The sequence below is a fragment of the Atractosteus spatula genome, chromosome 8 (assembly GCF_055471065.1).
Source record: "Atractosteus spatula isolate fAtrSpa1 chromosome 8, fAtrSpa1.hap1, whole genome shotgun sequence".
Lineage (NCBI taxonomy): Eukaryota > Metazoa > Chordata > Actinopteri > Semionotiformes > Lepisosteidae > Atractosteus > Atractosteus spatula.
Genome location: NC_142713.1, coordinates 5,788,225 through 5,814,945, shown reverse-complemented (window position 1 = coordinate 5,814,945; position 26,721 = coordinate 5,788,225). Strand labels below are relative to the sequence as shown.

Here is a 26,721-nt window from a genome sequence, read left to right as displayed (position 1 = left end):
TTTTTACATTCCCAGCTTATCTTCAACAGAAATATTTAATGAAAATCTGAAAGGTGTTCTGCAAAGTGCAAGCTATTTGTTCAAGGTTACAAGACTAACATTGTTTGTAACCCCTCAGAGTGTTGCTGTTGCAAAACATATTAGGAAAGGGCCTTATCACTGAAGGCTATTCTGCAGAAAATTCTTATCATTCCACTTGATGACAAAAAAACCCTCTGCGTTAACAATGCTGACCTTCTGAACTAGGCACACTGACGCATTGCAGTTCTCCAGCTGCATTCATGCCTTGTTAAAGAATGGTGAAATGCATCACCCAGTCCTATTGCAACAACACTTAATCCTTTACTTTTAGATAATACCAGTTATGAGTAAGTGACTAATCTGCTAAATACACAGTGTACTACTGCGATTACAATCCGATCTCCTGGAAAATAGACACTCTCCCCATGTACACTTCACTGAGAGTTATTATATATAGTGACTGGGAAGCTGTAGAATATAAATTAACAGAAGTCTCACAGAAACCAACAGGAACACATACAACAGTACAATGAAAGTAAATGTCAAGAATCCCTTTCAGGCTGATTACAAGTTACCACAAATACCTGGTTTTTAAAAAGAATAATAATCCATAAGAAAGGTCATGATAATAAAATCAGATACCCAACTAATTAGTGCACTTTTAAATTGCTTCAACACACAAAATAAAGTTGTTACAAAAGGTTAAAGGAGTCAGCTTCATCTTTAACCTCTGAACAAGGTTCAGAGAGAAAAAATCAAAAACTTTCTGTAATTCAACCAGTGTTTCAGTTGTATAAATAGGGAACAAAAAGCCATAGGCACAGGGTTCATCAGTCCCTTTTTCCAACACCTCAGAGCCTTTCATAATCCGGTTGTTGCCTTTAACCTTACTGAAAGCAAAAAAGACCCTTTTTAAGTTTTCTCAACTTATAAATTCAAAACTACAGTATAAAGTGGGACAAGGTCACTCAGCTGAGTACCAGCTAGAGCAAGATTCTACAAAAACCAATTCTAGAAAGCCACGGCTCCACAGGTTTTATAGAAAGCTTTAAAAAAAATGGAGCAGAAATGTTGAAAACAACTCCTACGACTTAACCAATTGGTGATGCAACTAAGGTAGCGAAGACCAGCACAGTGTGTGGCAGCACAGCTCGGTGTGGGTTTGAAACGCCTTCATTATGAAAGGAACTCCTGAGAGCCAAGCAGAGAGACACACCAGGATTCGTTTCTAAGCGTTTTCACACCCTGGATAAGATGTGGGCTAGACGATGGATAAGATTTCTTTAAATTCCTTCAACAATACTTGTTCTAATCCAGTATTCCGAGAGGCACATTGGATGTAGCATACTGGTTACAAAACCAGCATTTACATGCCAATAATTTTAACACGGTTGCATTATGCTTCCTCCTACAGTGGAAGTCACACAAATGCACTGCAGGAAAAGAAAAAAGTAAAAAACAAATAGGAATGATCAAATCTAAAATGAATGCTGTTTTTTTGTATTGCTGCTAATCTCTGTTGTCTGCGCAGTAAAACAACTGCAAACAAAAAAAAAAAATAGCATTGCAGCAAGACATTAGAGACACTGGCAAGGAATGTCAAAGTGAACGAGGTAGTCTAAAGCTAACGAGTTTGGGGTGTATGTGCAGCCTTGGACTTAAAAATGATGTAATTGTACAGCTTCAAGTTTGATAGGTGAGAGCTGGTCATCTTCCTACAGTACATCTCAATGCTGCTGTTCAATTTTTTTAAAAGTCCTTTGTTGCCTTAAATGTCATTTAAGGAAATATATTTGGAATCGTTAGCACACAGGTTCAGCTGTCAAACATTCCTAAGCCTCAAAAAAGATGCAACATTTTCTAGATTTCCATAACGGCTGTACTGTTAGTTCTCTTAAACATAAAGGAACAAAGTGAACTGAATTGTACAAGAGAGTAGCTCTGCAGACCCCTGAAGTAGAAACACCTGTTTATGGAGAGTTTAACAGTGCCCTCTGTAACAGGAAAGGAAAAATGTTATTGGGCACATGAGTGGCTGCTACTAAACTACATATTAGCTTCACAAAATAACCCCACCAGATGTTTTTCTGCCAGTATATATGCTTCATCTCTATGGTCAACAGATGAGCTGAGAACGTGCCTCCACAAAACCCATTTCACCAGCACTTAAAGGGGAACTGCATTGCGATTTTTTTTATATTTTGGACTTAGAACAAAATTGGCATTCATGAGTGCATGAAAGTAAAATGCACAACGTAAACCAGCAGGCTTGTAATGCATCCCTTTTAGTCAATTAGAAATCTTGCTTTCAATTTCGAGACTGTTTTGCCGACACATACTACTTATTTGTTAACTCTGCACGCAGAACACGTTGGAACATTTCTGCAGTGAAATGTCTGCTGCACAACCTGTACTTACTCACTCCTCCATCACGGTACATTAGTAAGTACAGTGACTAGAGAGCAGGAAGGGCCTCTTCACATTGCAATTCATGCAAACTCTCACTCTCGCCCGTGGTGAGACCAGAGGTTTCTGCCAACTTGCAAACATACAGTACTTTCACAAAGTTCACATTTTTGTGCTCAATTTGGAATTTGAACAATTTTGCCATACCCTCATCAATTCATTTAGTTTGTTGCTGAGATTTAATAACCAGCCTGAGAAATTGGAACTGCAGTTCCCTTTTAACTTCATAGGCCTTGGTCATGCAGGTGAACTCAACTCAATTTGAACAGAAAAAATACAGTTCAAAATAGTTAAAATATACTAATTGAGCCATTTATGCTCTTAGGGTTTTACAAGTTTATCTACTGTTATCTAACCATTACAAATATCCTCTACTTCATGCTTTATAACGTCTACCGTGTCCCGTGTCTGACACCTTCCCACACTATATGTGGGAGCACATCTGTAGCTTTAGTCACTGTACCAATGAGAAATCGAAAGTATTTTTGCACAGTTTACCTAACTCTGCTATACTGAGAAAGGTTAGGGTGAAGACATTTTGTTCTTACCTGTTGAATATGGTTGCTCATGGCTAAAAGGCTACATTTAGGTTTGACCAATGAGCTTCTAAAGCTAGCTGGTCTCTCACTGCTTTTTATTAGCATTCCCTAAGTTTTTTTCAAGTCATTTAATTACTAATCTCCAACTGGGAGCTCAGAGGTAACAAAAAGCCAGGGTTTAGAAACCCGTCTCGTTTTCATTCTGAACTCTTAATTAGGTGAGTGGATCCATTCAATCAGCAGAACCAGTTGATCCAGGTCTGTGGGAGGAAAGCATGTAAAAACATCTTTCCGAGATGTTTCATTGAAAACGGAAGATGATGAAATCAAGTGTTAACCCAGGCGGAACAGTCACGGGTCTGACCATCAAATAGAAAGACTTTCCTTTTCTGTTAGAATCTGGAATGAGCAGCCAAGATGACCTGGAATTTTTCAGAAAGGATGAAGGATGAAAAAGGATGATTTTTCACTCAGAGCTGTAGGGTTCTTCAGGTTGGCAACTGTACATTTACCCTTTTACTAAACGAATCTGTTTTATGATGTGCATGGACTAAAAGGGACTTCTGCTATTCAATGTTATCAATTTCTAGACTGTTTCTAGTCAGATGCAGAATTTTACACAGGGCACTTTTATAGGCCTGACAGAGAAGTCAATCAATGGCTTCTGAATGTGGCTCAATTTGAACCCTTCTCAATGTGGTGCTAGTGGTAGATATAGAAAGTGACACAGGAAGTAATGAAACAGGAAAAAAAAAATCAAACAGAAGGACTATCAATCACCAGACAAATAGGCAGGAAAGTTATTTTTCTTACTGCGAAAGTCACTTCATAATCTCCCAGCATTACAACATAGAAAATGTAGGCAATTTATGTTACTGAAATTACACTTCTCAAGTAAATAATTATTTGAGTTTTTTTAACAACACTGTATTACAAAGTGGATTAATGACCAACTCCATTATCATTTTAGGAAAATCTACCTGCACAAACTGCACACTTTCTTTCAGTTTGGGGGCTACTTGGAGAGTATTCCATATTTAAAATCTGAAATTTAATGTTTCATGTTGAATAAAATCACATTTATGAGTTGAAAGCTATTTTTGTTTTTGAAAGGACTAATGGTCACAAATGAGAGAAGGTCATTTCACCCATGAAGCTTGTCAACTTGCGAGTACTGTAGTTATTTGATAAGGGCCAATATACCGTTGTCTCGAATGAAGCCAGGTCACAGTTTTAACTGAACCAGTTCAGTAAAGCCTCTATAATAGTGTATCACTACACTATACAGTTTTAACACGTGTATCACTCACGTTTCAACACTTGGACCTTAAACATGGTATTTTTAATCACTTCTCCACATTGTGCCGACGAAAGCATAGATTTATAGGCCTCAATTCTTTCGTAGGCAGCCTCATCCCTTTTCCTACATTTTTGTTGTCAACTGATTCCTTAACTCGTACAGTGAATGCTTTCTGAAACTGGACCTCACCTGTCTGTAAAATACTTCTAGTTATAAAGTCTTAAAAAAAGAGGAGGAAGCACCATAGCCAGATACAAGATTTGAATAAGCCGAAGAAATGAAATTCTAGCACCGATTTGCAAAGGTCCGTTTTTCATGACGTTTTTGGAGTATAGTACATTACAATAAGCAATGGGGGGGGAGAGCTACAACCACACACCCTGGCATTGAGTTGCTGGCTGAGTCATATGAGCCCTTTCCAATGTCTGGATTCCTAAGAAACTAAAGATAAGAACTAGGCCTGCTTCACCTGACAAACTCACTGCCATTACTTATTCTCCCCACTTAATAGAAATATTTTGTGCACCAGGTTAGGAAAGTAAATCCGACATTTTTCAAAGGAAGTCTAGAAAGTCCACTACAACTATTTCTAGGCTACAGTACATTAACTTTTCACACCTAACTAGAGACTCTCCTGGGTTTTTTTTCCTTTATACTGTATATTCAGACCTTGGAATTTGAAGGTACAGTATCGCATTAATTCTTTCCCTCACTCTTCATTAAGAGGGATCTGGTTTTTCAGACACTTCCTAATAAACGATATAAAATTAGTTTATTTTCATGAACTATACAAATAGAAAATCCACTTCCATTTTTATAGATACTAATGAAAACGATGATACTGGGTTTTTTTGTACAGTATGTACTGATAGAATCAGAGCCAAGACTAGCCACTTGCACATTTTCCTCTTAGACTGAATTTGCTCTCAAAGACCTCTGCGTAAATGTAATTTCAAATTAATCTGTTAAGAAAAACCACAATATTCACAATTCAAACCACTCAGTTGCAAATGGTTACCCACGCATCTGTCCCTTAACAAAATGCCTGCCATTTCCATTAAAATACATGTATGGGCTTAAGCCATAGGCCCTTGAAATTCATTGTTTTTCATTTTTACAGTGAATGACGTATTGCTGAAGTTTGAAAAAAGGGTAGATCATATCCTATTTTTAGTTTAAAAATACGAAGTGCACGGTTAAGCTTGAGAAAAAAATAATTCCTATTATTTCTGCACTGACGTATACATCACTCAATTCTAGTTTAATGTTGCAGTTTTGGGATACAAACTGGGGGAAAAAAAAACTGACACCTACTGTAGACAATGGCTACAAATTACTAGGTCTTCTGTGTACCTTAATATTGCCCATGTCCTTAGGAGGCCAGAGTTGAAAACATTTTATTGTTTTATTGCTTTTTTTAAAGAATATTCCACTTGAGACTCTCAGAAGAACAGGCAAGATTTCTAATCGGCCCTCCTGTTATGCAAGATAAATAACAGCCAGCATTTGATCAGATATGTGCAAACAAGGGACTTGCACCTGAGTTTGCTGGAATACTTTAAAAGGAACAAGTAAAGGGTCATTACTTGTGTGTGTTCACACCTGAAGAAGGCTTCACAGCCAAAATGTTGTTGCTTTTCTTCTCTTTTCAACATGGAATAAACCTTTACTTGTTCCTTTGCAGCCAACGCATTCTGATGTAGATTATTACTAGAACTACTTTAATACACACACAATGTTGTTGTTACCTGTTCAGAACAAAAAGGTCCACAACACAAACTGGTCCAAAGCAAATGGTGTTTGGCCCATTCACTCCAAATGTCAGAGGAATATTTCTAGCAGTGATGCAAATAGAGTTTCAGGACACACCAAGATGGTCTTGGTTCTTTTGTTCTCCTTCAAAACTTGTTTAGCCAGTTACAATCCAACTGCAGCGAGTCCAGGGAAAATGTAAACCTGTGTAAACCAATAAAGTGACTGTCTTTTTCCTAAACCTAAACTTTCCACTTGATTATACTGGAACACTTAAAAATAGAACTAAGTTATCCTTCATTAACTAAATAACTTTAAAACTAAAGCTAACTATAAAAAAACCCCAGAAATAATTGCCACATTATGTAGAGTATTTCAGAAGACTTGTTGGTGTTTTATGGATTTTATAATCTGACCTAAAATTGTATCTCTCTCTCTTCACTCCATAATAACCTTCGTGCTACATTGCCTTATTATTTAAGGACTTTGGAACCTGCATGAAAGCTTTTTAAAATGGCTTTTAATTTTCCTATTTTTTCTAACAGTCCACAACAGAGAGAATCATGTTTCACATTCACTCTCACTGTCCTAGTCTTCATCTAAGCAGCAAAAGTATATTAAGACTTTGCCTTGTAGTTCCTTCTATCTCACAATGAGTATTGATTCATTGAAAAGTCAGTCTACCAAAACTACCAAACGATTTGCCCCAGTAAAACCAGCCTAAATGATCAGAACAATTTAAATTATCATAAATTGACACAACGATTATATACAGAAGTATCCCGTGAAGATAATCCAAAATGCTATTACAATTTGTAACAGCTTGCTTTTGAACCAAAAATAACAGTTCTCAATGAACGTCTGTCTTCTTAGGCAAGACTAGAAAACACTGAATACTTTAGAATAATTACGCACCCTGACCACTATTATGTGATGTGCTCAGCACTCAGCAGGTTTCACTGTTTCACAGCAGGTACTGTACTAGGATAATTGTGAAAGACAATCCTCACATTCAACTCTTCAGGTACCCTCCCTAATCCTTCAGTAGGAAAATAACCTCCATTTGACATTAGAAAGATTTTACTGCAAAGCTTGATTGATAGCAATCAGTAACTAACCAACTTGAAAAGTAACATGACAAAATAGTTTGCCTATATACATAACAAAAAGGTCCTCAGAAAACTATTGCACGGTGCAATGTTTTTTTTCCCATTACACTAGTTTGAAGTAATTTCTGTTTATTCCATTTTGCAGTTCTTCATCTCTGCCAACAAGCTTTAACATTTCGCTTTAGGAAAACCACCTCTGTGCTAAATATTTGGAGGCGTACTTGGACCAAAAAGGTCTGCCTCTAAGAAACCTACTGTAAATCCTACTCTTGAGGGGAGAAAAAAGAGTCTTCAGAGAATTACCCCCACAGGCTTAGCTCTTACAGTCACAAAACACACCCGGAATCCAAGAAACCAAAAACTTACCCAGAACAAAAAATTAAAGGCAAACATCAGGTATTTAACGCATTGCATGCCCCCTTTCATGACTGCTTTTTTTGGGTGAAGAGAGATTTTAAAGAAAAAGCGGTATCTCCACAGATCTTAGTGCTTCAGAAGGCTGACCCCCTCGCTGAAGGACAAGGTGCGCTTTTGTGGAAAAGCTGAAGTTAGCCGAGGCCACTCCCTAATCTGTCTCACCTGTTCTTTTGTGAAACTCCCAGGCAGGGGGAGGGGAATTATTTGCAAGTGGCTGCGGAACAGAAAAGCAAAAACTCCAGTGAGTTTAGAGGTCTGATGAAACTGAATGGGAGTCAACATTACCATGAAAAGAGATTTACTCGAAACCTTAATGTCTACAAAAAAAACTGAACGGAATCGTGTAGCTACTGGTCTTGTGTATGTATGTAATCACACAACCCTTTAAATCCCCTTAGGGCTCACACATGGGAAAGCTGCCCTTTCAGCTTGTGTAATCAGGAAAAATCAGAGTTACGCTACCACTGCAATCAGCTAGTGAGAGATAGGAACACAAAAGACTTCCTGTGGGGAAAAAAAAACAGCATTCATTTTCTCACATTCAAGTACATAAAGTCAAACGATCAATCTCTGTGAGCTACTCCAAATGTTTTATTGTCCGATTATGAAAAGAAACTGTATTGCACTGTGGTATCCTCCTTATTTTCTCTTGCAACTATTTTAGCATCCCATATACTAAATGGATTTGTGGTGCTCAATTCAGTCAACAATAAATTGAAAATCCATGGAAATTCTTCAGATATGAGCTGTAGAATTAACATAATTCTTAGGGAACATTTTGACGATGCTTAATATTATACATTCTCAATATCATTTGCAACACCAGTATATTGGCATGCATTAAAGTGGGTCTCAATACTTATTTGTTGCATGTATGCTGCCTCTCAGTTTTGTACATATAAATGTCTTCCTCTCTTTACTCATTTGTAGCCTATTCTGCTCTCTCCCTACCTTCTCCACATAGCTGATTAGTCCAAAAAGTTTTTCCTTTTTAACATTCTATAGTTCCATTAACCCATACTTGTAATTAGTATCAGTATTCTGCATTTTCACTTGAGCGCCATCTGTTTAACAGAAAAAACAAAATAAGTCAGGCCATTGTAATTAATCCATGCCTTTTGCACCTGTTTTACCTAAAGGTAATCAGAGGACAGATGTCTGACTACTATAATGGCACAAGGATCTTGCAACTAAGACCCGTTCCCCACTGTGAACAAAGTGCTTTGAGTCCACAGTAATGGTCAGCTTCCAGAAAGTTTGCCCACTTTGAAATTCATAGTATAATAATGGTTTATTATTTATAATGTAAGCCGAAAAAAAACACAGAAAACACAGAAAACACAACTTACATGTGTGTTGTGTGGTTACACAAACTAAAACCTTCCTTGGCCTGACCTTGGTTAGGCTGGTAATTAAATAACTCCATCTCCACCTGCTAAAAGCTCCACTGATATCTGTTCACTCAGCATTCCTGCATCACAAAGATACAGAGTTGTGGTTTGTTTCTATGCTATTACACATCCTGTTTCTTCATTTACTCGAACCTCCTAGTGTGTACTTGCTGGAATGAGTTTTTGTAGAAGAATCATAAAGAGCTATAATGGACATGGATACAATAAGTAATGATCTGGTACTGAACATACCCGTGAATAATGTTGTCATTGATACTGAGGGCCAGTCTGCAACTGTGAGCCTGTGTACAGTATAGTGTGGTCGGTCACTTTGCAATGCGGTCCAAAGCAATAGCTTTGTTTCTGTAAACATTATTTTGAAATAAATGCACCACAGCCTCAGAATCCGCTAATAAGACTGTAACAGCTTGAACCGTGAATGTGGCTGGAAAACATTTTCGCTTCAGTAGTTCAAATACAGTACGTTTTAACCCGAGTGTCATTCAGTGCGGGACAGTGTTTCCTCAAAGACTTTCTCTGTTTCCCAGGTTCTGTATTAGGTCACGACAGTGAATCTGAGCAGTACCCTACAAGCATTTAATTCTCCATATCCATACACCCATTCTCTAACCTTACTGTCCAGAGGGCTGGCGGGGAGCTGGCAAGTAATGGGCATAATAAACTGTGCACCCACAGAGACACACACACTCTCACCAGGGCCAGTGTTCCCAGAAGCCAATCTGCCTACCAACCTGCCTTTGGACTGTGGGAGGGAACTGGAGCACATAAACATACAGATAGCACCCCAGCAACTGAACCCAGGACCCCAGTGCTGTGAGGGTGCAATACTAACTACGGCGCCACCATGCCACCCCATTTCTCCATATTAATGATTGAATTTGTTTCACTTTTTATTGTAAAGGAGAAGCACTCTTGCATTGCGTACAGTATGTGTCGTTTCTAAAGCTATAACTCCAGTAGTCACCAAGAACTCGTCTTCTCCGCAGTGTCAAGTTACCGTGCAGGCCTGCTACTTCTGCCCACTGCTTATTTGTGTGCAATACAAATTAGTTGTATACAGTATACGATATTTGTATACCGTCACCAGCAGTACCTGCTTGCTTTACAGGATAAACATTTCAATGCTCTACTGTAGTGTACATGGTTACAATGGAGTCTGCAGCTGATTCAGAATCTTCTGCTTCTAAATACAGTAGGTGAGTTCAGCACTTGAAAATGAACTGCTGAGAGCCATCGCAGGATAGGTATTGTATATGCCCAGCATACTTGCGCACTGAATTTAAAAAATGAAAAAATGTCATGTTCTATACTCGGTTTACTCAGAAAGTCCCTCTGTCTGCTAAGTTCAGTGCTGTGTTTATTGAATACTAGAATAATGTTACATGTTTGCAACAAAGGAACAGTGTCAGTTCTTACATATATGTATGGCTGTAGTAAGGACTGTGGAAGCAATCCGTCTTTTCATTTTCTAAAAATTCCATCTTTAAGTATGCAGCGCTTTGCAAACATATCCACCCTATTTTCAATGATGTCCCATTGTGTTGAATTACAAATGATTTGTAAATGACGGCAGGATATGTCTCATCAAGACGTGAATGCTCAACCCAAACACTTTCAAGGGTGAAAGAAATGAAATGTCACCTTGTCAGGAAATCACATTTGATTATTAATTAGAAGAAATGTGACCGCACAATGCCTTCCAAAAGTATGAATACCCTTGTGCTGATGTTTCGTTTTGATGAATTATGAATGATGTATGTCATTTTTGACAATGCATGGGTGAAAGGAGTTAAATTATCAGCAAAACCTACACAGAAAAATCAGAAGCTAAAATATGTTGATTGAATACGTATTCACCTCCTTTGCAAAGGAAAACCTAAATTAGTCCAGTTGCAAAAGATAAATCGCACAATTGTTTGACTGTCCACGGTGTGCAATAAGTGACTCGCATGATTTCAGAATATTTGTCCCTGTGGTCCAAGGTCCTTCAGTCAGGTAATGAATTTTAAACAAGTTTTAAGCACAGCACAAGCTTGAATACACTGTGTGTATTTCTTCTATTTTGTAGATGCGCTCGCATAGAAAACCATTTACACCTAATTGTATTCTTAACATTCACAGGGGCTATCCATTCCAGGGTGACATTCTTGTGACTCACAAAGGCATAGTACTACTGCTCTGCACACAGTTCTTCGATGAGCACTGTGAATTCTGCAAGTTGGAAATCTGGAAAAATAAAAATCCAAAGGGAATCCCAACAATTCACCTATGAATATAAATGTGAGGACATTTCTGCTCCAACAAGATCAAAATCACAACTATGAGTCTAAATTTCTGTTCCTACCCTAATTGCAATTTACAAAACGTTAGCAGATGCTTGCTTGTTTTTCTCAATGTGTGCACCAGCAATAAAGATAGCCGTGGCATAATCCACAAGACTAAAAAAAACTGACCATTCTGTGGTCCATGACTAGGTAGTATCTGAACACTTTTAACAATAACTGAATTTAGAAATCCTTAGCAAACTACTCAAGTATGTTTTTACTGTTCGTCTGTCGGTGTCTGATAGCTCTTCATAAATAAGGCAGGTGGCGCTTACACCAAATTGTGTGGATTTTTAGAATTCTGCTGCTTTGAAAATGTAAGTCAAATGGTGGTGGCTGACAAAAATTCAATTTTCTCTTGAAGCAGGAACACTTCCATAAAATGCAGAGTGAAGACGAGTTCAATATTCTTTTTTTTTTTTGGCTTCCCAGCAAAGTGGCCTAACTAATTTGAGCAGATTTTGGGCATGGCAGTAGGTTATTTTACATGAATAACCTATCCAACTGCAATTATTATACAACGTTTTAACAAGACCTTTGACAGAAAACAACTTCAGAAATGATTTAATTCAGAAAACCCGTTACTCTATCAAGCAGATAAAATCCACCCCTGTTGGCTAAACAGGAGCTTCAACGTTCAAGAAAGATATACACTCATGAAAAATATAGATAACAACAAAGTACTCCCTCACGGCTCTAAACTAGTCAACATAACTGGCTAGCCGAGACCAGGAAAAGAACTGTATATGACACCTGTTTCCTGCAAAGGAGGCAGTAATAAAATAGCAATAGACAGTGAAACACCCTCTGGAAAATTTCTAGATTAAAACCTTCTGAAACCAACTAAACCGTTTTTTTGTTGTTTTCTGTTTCTGATTTCATGCCGAACAATACATGACACAGGGAATGACCAATGCAGACTCAAAACCCCCAAAAGAGTCTTTTTTGTTCTTTTTGTAAAAAAAAAAATGGATATATTCGTGCAAAAAATCCTAAACTGTTATATATTGTAATGAATGTTTACATTTAAAATGGGATTTTACAGTACATACAATTAAAGGTTTTTATACTAGGTGGCATTATAGCATGGTAGTTGCTACTGTAACCTCACGCCTCCAGAACTCCGGGTTTGACTCCAGCGTCAAGTGTCTGTCTGTATAAGAAAAGATAAGAAGTTATTGTCCCCTGAGGGAATTTTTTATGGACACCGAGCACTCCTGTACATTTAAAAAGAATGCAAACAACAAAAAAAAAGAACAGACAAACATTGCACATTATTCCATTTTAAAAAATAAGAAACGCATTGCACATCACTCTATTGCACATGTACAGTATAACACAAAACATGTAACATTTATAACACGTCACAAAACATATTGCACTCAAGTGGGTTGTAAGAGTCAAAATTGTGTTCATCCTTGACATTTGCATTGACAGCTTTAATGGGTAGTGGAACAAAGGGATGTTTGTATCTGTTTGACTTACATTTGGGAACCCTTAAACGTTTGCCAGAAGGAAGAAGTTGATATTCAGAAATGAGGACGTGGGAAGGATCTGATAGAATTTTCCCTGCCTGTTTGATTATGGATTTTTCCAAGAAAGGCTGCAGGGAGGGGTGCCGTTTCACTCCCGTGACCTACAAAGCTGTCTGGATGAGGCAGCTAATTTGCGATTTTAAATGAACTGATAGATTACCAAACCACACTGAAATACCATATCTGATAATGCTCTCGATTACAGCACGGTAAAAGAGTAGCATTACTTCCTGTCGAACCCCAAACACTCTTAGTCTTCGCAGGAAATATAAGCGCTGCTGAACTTTGGAGCAAACACTCCCGACACGAGTAGTCCAGCACAGGTTACTGTCTATGTGTACACCTAAGTACTTATTTGAATCAACCTGAGAGATAAATTTGTTGTGGATTACTACCTGTGAGTGATCACCAACTGCTCTGGGATGGAAAACTATTTCTGTTGTTTTTTTTCAACATTCCGAATTAGGCTATTGTTGTCGCACCCTTGCACAAACCTTTGGATTTCTAACATGTATATGAGCTGCTACCTCTATGCATTAAGCCAGGCACAGCTGTATCATCTGAGAATTTGAAAATGAAGTTGCTTTGACTACTGCTTGTACAATCATTTGTATAAAGTGTGAACAGAACTGGAGAGCTCACACAGCCCTGAGAGGCACCTGTGTTAATAGATCGCGACTCGGAAAGAGTTTTGGAGTCTGCATGCTTTCTCTGTGCTCACGTGCTTTTTTTCCTTGGCACTCACACTTGCGGGCAAAGCTGGCTCAGTGTGGCGACTGTCCCTGTAATGAAGTGGTGTTGCATCCAGGGAGAGAGCAGTTATGTGCTGTTAGTCCCACCCTGTGCACGATGCTTCCTGGATTGGCTCCAGTTTGCCGAGACCCTGATCAGCATAAGTGGTTTTTGCGATAATGGATGGATGGCTTTTAAATGGATTGTGTTCTGCAGTTGACTAAAGAACATCAGGAATCCCATTTAATAGCACAGGGTCAATGTCATTTTCAAAAATGCTTGCAGTTAGTTATTAAACCTGCACTTTTGTCCAACGTGGACTGAATGCAATAGAGAGTGAGCCATACTGTATATCACATAACATTCCATAATATTAAAGTATACACAGTACATTTCACTAGATAGTAGTCATCAGAACAACTGCTGTACAGCCACTTACAGTAGGGCCTTTCAGTTAATTAGAGAGCTGTTACTTAACAAAGGAACACCCTAATGTCATTATAAAGGGGGCTTTATTTTATCCACTGTACTAGATAAGAAGAGTAGACAGCAGTAAAGACCACCTGGCAGATGCACTGTCTTGCAGCAACTCAATTAATGATTTAACGAAACTTAATATATTTTTAATGTCTGTCTGTCAGTGGCTATGATCTCTCTTCAGAAATAAGGCAGGTGGTGCTTACACCCAATTGTGTAAATTTTTAGAACTCTGCTGCTTTGGAAATATAAGTCAAATGTTGGTGGTTGACAAAAACTAAGTTTTATTTAGAAGCAGGACCATTAAAATTCAGAGTGAAGACGTGTTCAATTTTCTTGTTTCTTTTTGGCTTCCCAGCAAACGGAACTAGCTAATTTGAAAGTCTTTCATGAGTAACTACGAAAATATGTACGATCTTGGGCAGCTACCACAGTCAACTCTGAACTCAACATCAAATAAACCCTAATCCCCTTTAAACGGTGAGGCAAAAAGATACTGTTCTGAATCGAGAATAACACCCTACATTAACAATTTGTCAGTAGTTCATGAAACTCTCCTAACGCGGAGCCCAGTTAAATCAGTTGTTGTATTGCTAATGTCATTATAAATTATAGCTATTGCTTTAATATACAGTATACTGTGTTTGTAATATGTGTGCCTTGCAAAAGTATTCAGCTCCTGCAAAGTCTCTACAGTTTCTCTTTTTTCCAGTTTTTTTAAATCGAACTTTGATTAAAACGGAACAGAATCTGCATGAGCTTTTTCAAGCGAAAGGATTAAGCAAAAATGATGGCAGTATGGAGATCAATTTAATGTTTAACTTCATTTAAAAGATTCTCAACTCTTACTCAGCCCAGGCAACCCTGAATAAGTTCAGGTGCAAAAGAAAAAATGAACAGGTCGCAAAAGAGGTGTAATGGCCTCTCTCTGGGTGTAATCAAAACGGTTTAACTTCACAGTAAATTAATCTCTCTGCATGTTACCCCAGATAGTAAATATTCCCAAAATTAATCAACCAAGACCAAGGGGAAGACCAAGGAGCTCTTAAAACCAATCAGGGATAAAGAGGTAAAGAGCATAATAAGTACAATAACTTTCCCTTTGAATCAACAGTTTACAAGTGGAATTATATTACACCACTGAATGCTACTGAGATTCGGCTTAACTGAGTAGCCTGGCAGGAAGAAAACTGGTAAACAATGTTGCTGTGAAGTCAAAAGTGATTTAAAAAAGTTTCCAAAGTTTTGCAGTACATTCGAGATGGGAATTTCTGTTTGTGTATCAAATCCCGGTCCCTCTGCTGGGGCCTTTATTTCTGAGTGGTAATGCTGTTAATGCAAAAGACATGTTTCATCCCATATGAGATACCCTATAGACATGTGGCAGAAGGTGATATTATGGGGTCAAAAAATCGGTCTAAATGAGAAGTATTTCATCGGTTGCAAGGCCAGAAGAGCACATTACCTAACCTGGACCATCTCAGCTGTCTCGCCTGGTGGATGCTATCGGCATGCTTCTTATAAGCAGGGACTGAGGGATAAGTAGTGCAGTGTCCAAGTGAATCCTAGAGGAAAACCCACTGGAGTTGCCCGGAGTGCAGTCCAGGACAAGGACCTGAAACGCACGGGCGGAGACGCACTGAAGTGGTCGGATCAGAGCGGACTTGAGTCCAATAGCAAAGCTTGATGATCCCGCAAGCCTAAACAAACTTGTCAGGACCTGAACAAATTTACCAGGACAGTGAGACAAACTGGATGAGGATGGTACAGACCTGTATAAAAAAAAATGCTGAGAGCAGTTAATTGCTAAATTGGGGAGGCAAATACTTAAGCAACCAGAGAATTTCACTTTATCTCATTTGCAGATTTTGTTATCCTTCAGCCTCCTTCACATAGTGTTCAGCTTAAAATATTCATCAGTTCTATCTATCCATTTTCTAACCACTCTATCCAGTAGTGGACTGTGGGGGCGCTGGAGCCTGTCCTGGCATGCAATGGGCTCAAGGCAGGATACACCCTGGACAGGATGCCAGTTCATCACAGGGCACACGGGCACAAACACAGACTCGCACACTCACACCAGGGCTTGTTTTCCTTTAAGCCAATTAACCTACCAGATTCTCTTTGGACTCTGGGTAGAAACTGGAGCACCAGGAGGACATCCATGTGAACCCAGGGGGAACATACAAACTCCCCACAGACAGCACCTAAGGAAATGAACCCAGGGCCCCAGCACTGCAAGACAGCAATGCTATACACTGTACCACTGTGCCATAAAATCTATTCTTTGGAAAACAAAATTCCGTTGAATTCATTCAATACTTCATTCGGAAGTAAAAAGTGGTAAAATAGAAAAAAAAAAGTATAGGAAAATTTTAAATTCAAATTTTTTACAGTTTCTATTTGTTGAAAAAACTAAAATGCTGTTGTTAATCACCGAACAGAATTAATAGCTCTCCACCTAAGCCAATCATTCCAAAATCAATCTAAATATCAATCATTCATGCCAATCAAACTAAAATGTATCCAGCGAATCAACAGATCAATATTATTAAAACTGTTGTATACTGTAGGAGTCTAAGGCAGGGAGTCAAGACTCTGATCCCGAAAGGCTTAGTATCTGCTGTTGTTTGTCTATCAGAGTTATTAGTTAACTATCTGATTATCTACATAACTGTAATATTACCAATCTGGCTAGTTTCCAATCAAACCTAATTTCTAATCTGGCTTTTATAGATAACTGTACTTTAAGTGATTTTTTGAGTGATTAAAATTAAAATATCTTAAGGAAAATCCTACCCACCTCCAACTCTTAATTGGTTAACTGACCACTAAGGTGGGAAACAAAAGCCAGAATAAACTGTGTTTTACAGGGTCTTAGTCCAGGGACAGAGTATGGTACCCCTGGACTAAGAGGAGGACAAATTGGTTCCCAGGACCACTAGCCCAGAAGACTGGGGAAAAATTAACGTTACAAATTATCAATTTAATTACAGAAATACATTGTCCCAGTGATGCTGAAGGCCTGTCCACAATTCACAGCTCTTAGATACAGCATAAGTAATGCAGAATTATTCTGGAGAGATACTGATATATGGGTCTTTATACAACATTAAATATTCATCCAATATTGATTTTTAGTTAATGTAACGGCGTTCTCTTGAAATGTCCAAATTGGGAAAGCAGAAGAAAAGTGTGTGGCTATACTACACTTCTCTAAAAGTGCTATACCTGCTGACTGACATGATATTGAAAATCTGCACTCTATACATGGATGTTTACAAAAACCAGACACTTGTGCCGCCTCCTTTTAAAACCCAGCTCATTAAAGTTCAGTTTTAAGTAAAGAAAAGCCGTGCCCTACTCCCACTTACAGAGGAATGTCATGCAGTGACTGTTTGGCAGCCTCATTGTCAGTAGGGAGAAACCTGTACAGGCTCGCTGATGTGATTAATGCAGAAAAAAGAATAAACTGAAGCAAATAGGGATATTATTTGTGCAGGTGATTCAGTTCTCGATAGAAAGAGATTACTGCATAGCTGTTTGGAAGTAAAGTAAAATTACAACCTTGACCTCTGTAATCCCTCAGGTATTCCCCTGTACTGTATGTCTCTTTGACACACCGGGATTTTCCATTACTCCCAGGAAAAAAAAAAACTCCACCAACAGATCCCAGCAAGAACTAAAACACATCTGTTACAAACACATCTGTTAGATCCGTCAACAAGCAGCATAATCCCATAATGCACCAGGAGAGCCGTCCGAACTTTTGTTTCTATCCTGAATTGAAGACGCTTCTCAATTATTTCTACATTATCGCGCCTGCTGATGCCTTTACCCCCTTGTCACCTTCAATTCTGTCGCTAAAAGAAAACTCACGTCTTCAGGAATGGTGTGCCTACTTTGTGCTGTATTATTAAAACATGGAATTTGTTTACTATTATTCTACTCTGATGTAACTATTTTTTTGCGGAATTTTTAGGTGGCTCTGTAGTCTTACTACATTTACTAACCAGGATTTAATAGCTACCGTGCAACAAATATAACCATGTCAATATTTTAAAATATTTCCTTTAATAATGGCATCTTTGAGCTTCGGTTGAATCTTTATGTAATCTCAAGTTTTTTACATCATTTTATTCCGAACAAAGCCCAAGCGCTGAAAGCTACTGATGATCGTCACTTTCTGTATGTGTCAATTCCTGGTTTATTTGTATTTTCCATTTCACAGGGTGTATTTCTGTGGACTGGAAAACACTGTAATCCAAAAACCTTGTGGGAGTTATGGGAAGGCTCTGAGTCATGAGGCTTTGGGAGAGAAATTAATTTACTTGTGAACAAACAAGGAGAGGAATGGACTGAAGTATGTAAAACACTGGTGATTTTACTTAGTTGTTCATATTTTTAAAAGAATACCCACAAGTCTTGCCAGATGAAAGGCACTGGGTCCTCACCCAGAACATGGAAGCAGGTGACGATTGCGTTGAACAGAATGGAAAAAAAAAAACCCCAATGTGAGCAGAATAAATTAAAAATCACATGACCGATACTGAACTGGGCACCTGTGGCTGTTGACTCACTGTCACATGGCTGATGACTCAATATCACCATTAAGAAAATACGTGGAAGTGATAATGCTGTAAGTTCACAGAATGCTGTAGAAAAATAGAATTTGCGCTAAATATGAAAACCTAATGTTAAAAGTCTGTCTCGGATAGTTCCGGGTGGCTGGAGACAATCTCTTGTTGAAGAAATCTGGTTTGGTTTCTGAGCTTTTATTTTAGGACTTCTGTCTATGGTAGTTATTTTGTCTAAGGCTCGTATTAAATCTAAGCTTCTACTCACCCACCCATCACCAAAGACTAGCTTAGCACTTTGATGTGGAATTCCTTTTCGAAGTAGAAGAAACCTCTAGTAACCAGAAAGCTGTCCCCCTGTACAATGTGTATAATTTGCATGTGGGTCAAAATTGTCATTTAAACCTGGCCCACATCAGGATAAATTTAACGTGACGCATTTAGAATTTGTGATGCTGAGTGGGCAACTGCAGTCGTTGTGACATTTTAGAAATGTTTATAGGCTTTCTGGTTAACCCACGGTTTTTACAGCCTTTCTAAGAAGTATACAGTAAACGTGAGGCACTGCTCTTTAGGTTGAGCCCCTGCCACAGGATAGTGTCATTGTGAAAATAGTCCATAGAAAATTAGTGAAAACAGTCTCTGCCTTAGGTCTTGGAATGCCCAAATCCTTTAATTTTTCTCAATCAATGGTTAAAGATTGGTAAATTGCACAAGAGAGGTTGGCCGGTCGCAATACTAAAAGATCCTCTTGCTCAACGTGAAAAGTTCAAAGCTTTTGCATGTCAAAGAGGACAGTAGTTTCAGACAACTTCTTGACCGAAACCACATTCCTCTGAAGGTAATAGGGAATTACCTGACCGACTGGGCTGGCGACGTTTAAGACCACGAAGGCGATATTTTGATGTCAGTTGTCAAACCCTCTACTATACACAGACCCAGAGCGGAGAGGTTTACTGGGAAATGATGCTTTTGCACTTCAGTTTTGTTTGGGCCATTTTGCTTGGTTTATAGTTGAGTAACAAAATGACTCTAAAATTTCATCCAGTTGTTTTTAGAGAGTCCACAGATTAGGCTTCAAGCACCTGGCTGGGAAGCCTGTTCCATACTCCCACTACTCTTTGCTCAGTGCTGATTCTAACTGTCCTTTGTGAAGCCTTTCTAAAGCTCTAAAAAAATTTTTCTAGTATGGCAAGTTACTTTAGATTAACGTGCCTGCATTACTTTCCACCCCTTTTGCTATAAACAAGAATTACTGCCTGGCTTTTTCACTACTTCTCCATATTCTCTTGGCACAGTCATGGGGGAATTTACATAAACACTCAGTTCCCCTCATGCTTAGATTTCTGCAGTTGTGAATCCCCTTTCAATATACTGTATATGGCATACGTTGCTACTACACGGATTGATCACTTTTCATTTCCATCTATCCATTTTCTACAATTCAGGGTTGCAGGGGAGCCAGAGATTATCCTGGCAAGTAACAGGCGCAAAGCAGGATACACCCTGGGTGGGACACCAGTTGATCACAGGGCACATACACAAATACACCAGGGCCAATTTTCTCAGAAGCCAATTAACCTCCCAGCATGCCTTTTGACTGTGGGAGCAAACCGGAGCACCTGGGGAAAACACACCTAAATGTGGGGAAAACATGCAAACTCCACACAGACAGAACTTCAGGTGCAGTGCTTCAAGGCACAGATGCTAATCACCGTGCCACCAGACAACCCCATGCTGCCTCTGTCAAAATTAAGTAGAATTTTCCAAACATACGCCCAATCCATCATTTGTCTATTTGCTGCATTGTCAGTTTGCAACTTGTATCATCTTGAGAACTAGTTTGAAAACAGTATTTGAACCTAAATAGAAAGTGAAAATAATATATAGTAGATCAGGAAGAGCAACATGCCTAAAACGGATGCCTGTGGCACATAATTACTTGCATACTCCCAGGTAGAGTTTCAGTTTTCCTTAGTGGAGAAAACTAAGCTTCTTGTGTACACATGTGATCATAGCCTTTGACATCAGCCTCTGACTGCAGAAAGCTATTTCAGTCACTTCCCGTTACACTTGTCCACAAGAGCACTTTCCTGTATTCTTGCGATGCTCTCAGTTTGAGACTTTTAGGAAGGACCATCATCTCTTAAATGGTCACTGTTTTGGAAGCAGTCTTGGTGTAGCTCAATTGTTTCCATAACTTACTTGGATACCGGTAAAGACGAGCTTAGTCTGTAGTTTTCAGATTTGCTTTTGTCCCTTTAATGACATAGAATCATATCTGCCTTTCACAAATCTTGGCACATTGGGTGGGTGGCACAGTGGTTTGCTATTGCTGCCTCACGGTGCTGGGGCACTGAATTCAGTTCTGGACCAGGGATTCTGTCTGTGTGGAGTTTGTATGTTCTCCCCATGTTCATGTGATTTTTCGCCTGATGCTCCGATTTCTTCAAAAGACATGCTGGTGGGTTAATTGGCTTCTGGGAGAATTGCCCCTGGTGTGAGTGTGCGTGTGTCTCTGTTTTTGTGTGCCCTGTGATGGACTGGCGTCCTACCCTTTCTTGCGGAGATAGGCGCCCCTTTGACCCCGTATTCGCAAAAAAGGATGGATGGAAATCTGTGGGTACATCTTCCATCTTTAGTGAACTGAAATCACCTAGTTAGACATCATAAATAACAAGTAAAGGTTTATTCCATGCTGAAAAAAGAAGGAAAGAAACAGTGTTTCAGCTGTAGAGCCTTCTTCAGGTGAAGAAGGAGGCTCCACAACTGAAACACTGTGTTTCTTTTCATCATGGAATAAACCTTTACTTGTTCCTTTGCAGGCTACTCATGCTGACACAGCTCCCTGCTTGATCTACTGTCATAAAGTAAATAACATCCCTCACTCACTCAAGTGTGAGAGGTGTGAATAAAATTTGATCCCCTTCACTCACACCTATCGTCAGGTACCAGTGATCTTCGTTTGAACTCCTACTTCCTGTAGAGCCTGTGCCTCTTGCCAGGCTAAATTCTGATCTACTCAGGCCTTTGGCCTTGCCTTCCATATCACAGGAAGAGGACTTCCAAAATCCCTTCAAGGTGAGGTTTTTAGGTTTGGTACACGAGCAGTTTTGATTTTGTATTTCTCTGCGGTATTACCCCCTAATAACAGGGTCAACAGAGTTACATCATCTTTAGTCACCTTAAAACACGCCAGTTTTCTTTTCCTCCCTAGCAACGAAGGTGCGTTCAGGAGTTAGATTCCAAAATGAGCCTGGCAAACATTTGCCCTCCTCATTACCTCAAACAACAGTTTAGGAAAGTAGCAACAGCTGCGCCACCACTCCCTTTCACATTCTGCAGGTTTGAATCAGCCTTAAACTGACTGAAGCACTCATGACTCGCAACACAATTTCACATTTCTTCACCTTTAAGTCTTCTGTAAGACTCATCTAGCCCTCACCTGGATCTTTACAACGCTAAGCAGGACACACCTTTTAGTATTTCGATCCTCTGCCCACATGCTTTACTTTTCCATCTCGCAAAGCACGCTGGAGTGCTGCTTCGTAATCGGCCGACTTCAAACGGTACGTGCAGAACCTTTTGCGTGCTCATTTGTACACTCTTTAACAACACTGTTTGTGCTCTATGTAGCCCAGCTGAGAGCATCTGATCTGGAGATTTCATGATTGGCCCAGCAAACACCCAACTTCCTTTGATGAGTAACTGTACGTTGCTTCATTTCAACACCAGCTTCTTTAGAAGAAGGCTAATCAGCCACGATTGCAAGGACAAAACTTAAGTAATGGAGCCCATGACACCATATAATGCAACACTGACACCAGTCCTGAATGGCACTAAAAAGACACCAAAAAAGGAAGTGAACTCAACTCGCACAACAACCTTGACCTTTTTCCCCACTGTATGTGCACTGTGAGTTCCAACACTAAGCAAACCGCCGATGGGAGATTCCCGCATCTTGTGCTTTGATTCATAAGTCTTTTTACGCAAAATTGGATTTACAAAACTGAGGATTGAGCAACCAGCAGATGGTTCCTTCTACAGCACGAGGCATATTTTTGACTTATTCCATCTTATAAATCGGAAGGAAACCATCCCATCCATTTTCTCACCCACGTTGTCCGTTAGAAGGCTGCAGGGGGGGCCTGAGCCTAGCCCTACAGCAAAGCGCACAAGCTGGGGTGGTTGGGATGCCTGTCCATCGCAAGACACACCCAGACATACCAGGGCCAGTTTTCCCAGAAGCCGATGAATCCACCAGCATGTCTTTGGACTGTGGGAGGAAACCGGAGCACCCGGAGGAAAACCCACAAGAACATAGGGAGAACATGCAAACTCCACGCAGAAGGGTCACCCAGGTGCAAAAAATCGATTGAACCTAGCCCCCCAGCGCTGAAAGACAACAATGCTAACCACTGTGCCACCATGCCACCCACCTATAACTTCGATTCAGCATAACTATCTGAAACTAACAGCTGCCACTTTTACAGTTCTATACTGTTGCATTCCCTGTTTTCTCTGCTGAAATACTCTTCTCTGTCTCTTTACAATTCTCATGTCTTTTTTTTTTCCTTAGCTAAGCATACTTTCCATCTTGACTCCTGGGCCCTGGGCCCTGGGGTCTACAGAAAAGTCCTCTTTTAACTTAGTGGGCCCAAAAATCCAGGTGAAATCTCATAGGAATATATGGGAATATACAGGAAATATGGGATGGTAAAAACCAAAAAGCACCATTCCTGGTTAGTTGGCAAGATCATCTTTTTTTTTTGTAATGTTCTGTTACATAGTTTACTTTAATTGTTATTTTAATTGAGTAATTTAATTGTTTGGTTGATTAGATTTTAATAGTGTTTTCTTCACTCTTTACTTGGTTGTGGTCACGGTGTATTATCTGCAAAAGAAACCTTGCAAATAGAACTGCTCTGTCTGTGTTTTTACTTTTTGTTCCACTAGAGCTGTCCAAACAATTCTCAGTAGGTGACCAAACAATGATGTAAACAAGTAAGGAAAAAAAAGTTTTTTTTATTTCTTGCAAGAACCCAACAGTGCAAATTCCAGATGTCTATCTGAAGGATGTTTTGAAACCAAGTATCTTGAAGCTCGAAACCTTTCTAGACTTTCAATATCTGAAAACACTTTAAAAAGCAAAACAAAGCTGAATTACATACATAATTGTGGTAAAGTGCTTAGTCTCTCCAAGTAATAAACAGCTCTACAGTAATAAACTGGATCAGGGTTACTAATGATCATTCATGTCTTGGATGCTATTAATAGACCTCATTTTTAATGCAATTTAGGTTGTAACAAAAAAAAAACAGCAGTATTGTGTCTGGTTTTCTTTGTAATAAATCATACAGAGAAGCCAGTTTCGAAACTTGAAAGATCTCAATGCAAACAGTACCACATCGTTTTTTCTTATCTTTTGCACTCTGAGTAATTGGTCTATGAAAGGTCATGTCACGGGTCTTAACAGGAGCAGGAGTAATGTGTAGACTGAAGATTTTGTTGTTGACTGTTGGAAGTTGATAAATTACCATTTTGGCAGCTCTGGTTAATTCAAACTAAAAAAAAACGAACAAACGATGGTGTTGTTGATGATTAAACACGTTTTTTTTTACTATTACAATATGCTTAAATATTGGACAGAGAAAAAAGGAATTTAGACGTTTGCCTTTGATCACTGTCAAACCACACATTTAACTCCTTAACTACAGATTTATGTCTGTCTACAGGAAACACCCAACAGTAATGAAGGCCTTGTAATCTTAATTTGTTCAAGGGATTAGCAATTTCTATTTATAGTCCCACAGATTAAAAGCAATCGTGTGGCAGGCGTCTGGACTTGTTCCTTTATTATCTGATAAACAGTGTATTGTAAAAGCAATCAATGGGAGACGGGATTTCGCCTTATAAATAAGCCTAATTACTGTACGAAATAAAGGGCATATGATGGCTACGGAGATATGCTAATCCAACACCTTCGAATTAATGAAAATACGCTTTACAGAACTTCACCATCTCCCCATCTCTTCGTCCTGCTCCGATGTACAGTATCTATCTGAAAATCGACGGTAAAAATTCACACTGCATGGACACTGCACACGATCACTATTCTGTGCCAAACAGAGGAATTGAAAAAACGACAGCGTCGCACATGACTGATCAAAATGACAGGAAGGCGACAAGCTCCTAATCCCAGATAACGGAGCAGCCTGATTTACTGTAAGTATATTCACTTCAACAAAAGAACTGCGTCCGTTCAAAAACGATCTCCAGGAAAATGACGATTTAAAGATGAGCGTTTCAGTAGCGTATATTTTATGCGTCCCCAGTAAAGTATTTAAAAGTTACGCCTCTTCACTTACAGACACACAAAATAATACAGCGCTATATCAAAATAAGCACAGACGCTTTCCTAAATCCGGTGTGAATCGTTTTTGCGACTTTCAGATCTCACTTCTTGTATGCGGTTGCTGTTTCTCCTCTAAACACAGAAAGAGCCATGTGTGCCAGCAGCGAATTTATCGTCCCCAGTCCATCAGATCTACAGGATGATGACCTGAGCGGACGGTCCGAAAAACTTAACTGCATTCCATCCAAAGATCAGCAAACAGGCAACTTACCCAGAAAATGAAATTGAAGACAAACAACAAATATTTGATGCATTTAGCTCCGCCCGTCACTGGCATTTTTAAGGATGTTTCCACCGGTAACTTTCACATAAAGAGCAGGACGCACACAGTTCGCCGAGCGTTTGTTTCGAGCGCAGAAAACTTCTTTGCGGTTTTGCTTTTTCTAGTCTGTTGCTCGCTCACGCTGCGTGCTCCAGGCAGCTGAATTTCGACTCAGACCAATGAGCTGTCGATGCGAGTTTTTTTTTTTGCCTCCCACGTTTTATATCCTCTCCTTTTTATTGCATTTCTCTCGAAATAAACAAAACAAAGAACAAAAAGAAGGAGTTAGAAGTTCTTTTATTTTTCTGTTCTGCCCACTGTGTTTTCTCTGTGACGAACGGTTCTCCAGTGTGTCTTGACAGTGTTGAAGGACTACACCTGTTCAGCCTGAGCTTTTCCTAAACTCATAACCCCATTTCCGCTCTTGTAAGAATAATTTAATAATGTCTCCTGTATATTTATCTTTCCGCAAAACTGGGGATGACAAGGCATAGTTGTAAAATTTGTACAGTATGCGGCTCGATTGTCATTTACTAAATCAAAGATGGACTTTACGGTATTTTAATATTACTCCACGGTTAATCTGTCCGAAAAGAAATTACGACCAGGGGAAATCCATGTAAAGATACAATTGAAAGAACTACGTTTTCTGTCAAGAGCTTTTTAGGGGTCACTAAGAGGGATTTCACAGATCGGTGCTGTGGCTGTTTAGCTGAAAATTGTTAATGGCTGGTGAGGTGCTGCCTTACTGCTGAAGCAAAGAATAAGGGGAGATTTTTTAGAGTGATTTGTACTCCATGTGATGAAATTGGTCTTGAATTGTCCCTTCCAAGATGGCCTTTACTTAGAAGAATTAAAGTGATACAATAATAATGTTTCTCTTCCTTTTCCCAATACATGATAATACTGTATACTGTACCTAAACTTTTCTTTAAGGCAGGGTTCTCAAATTCAGGTTCTGGTGGACTTGTCTTCTAGGTTTTGTTCCAATCTGATCGGTACAATTAAACAATTAACCCGTTTTGTTTTCTCAATTATATATAGGGATGGAAAAAAGAAACAACATTTTCTGGAATGAGAATACTATAGTTATAGCTTATGTACTTTCACAAAAAGTTGTCAATTTCTTTTAAGCCCTCTGACCAGCAATACAGCTTGTGCAGTGAGGCATTGCAAATTGCCCATCACACGAAAGCTCGTTAGGTGCACTTTTACCCACCGAGGTCCAGGTGGAACAATGCCTGATCAGGTCACCTTTAAAAAGGCCTTAATTCAAAGCTTAGCTCACTGCAAGAAAAGGGCCACTTAGCCAGTTTTCTGTGCATTCCATAATGCCTCGAATGTCACCAGAAGCAAGGGAGAGGGCCATTGGCATGCTGCAGG

At 39.2% G+C, this 26,721-nt stretch overlaps 1 protein-coding gene across 2 annotated transcripts in view; it reads right to left on the bottom strand.

Moving 5' to 3' along the window:
- cd9b (CD9 molecule b) overlaps positions 1 to 25,554 on the bottom strand; it is a 41,197-nt gene extending 15,643 nt beyond the window's left edge. The window contains exon 1 of one of the 2 annotated variants that reach the window (XM_088922646.1): positions 25,288 to 25,554. In XM_088922646.1, coding sequence (XP_088778772.1) covers positions 25,288 to 25,353 — 66 coding nt within the window. In that variant the 5' untranslated portion in view covers positions 25,354 to 25,554. Of the gene's footprint in view, positions 1 to 7,553; positions 7,761 to 25,287 lie in introns of those variants that run through there. The other variant, XM_088922647.1, reaches the window with a different exon arrangement.
- Between the last annotated feature and the right edge of the window lie 1,167 nt (positions 25,555 to 26,721).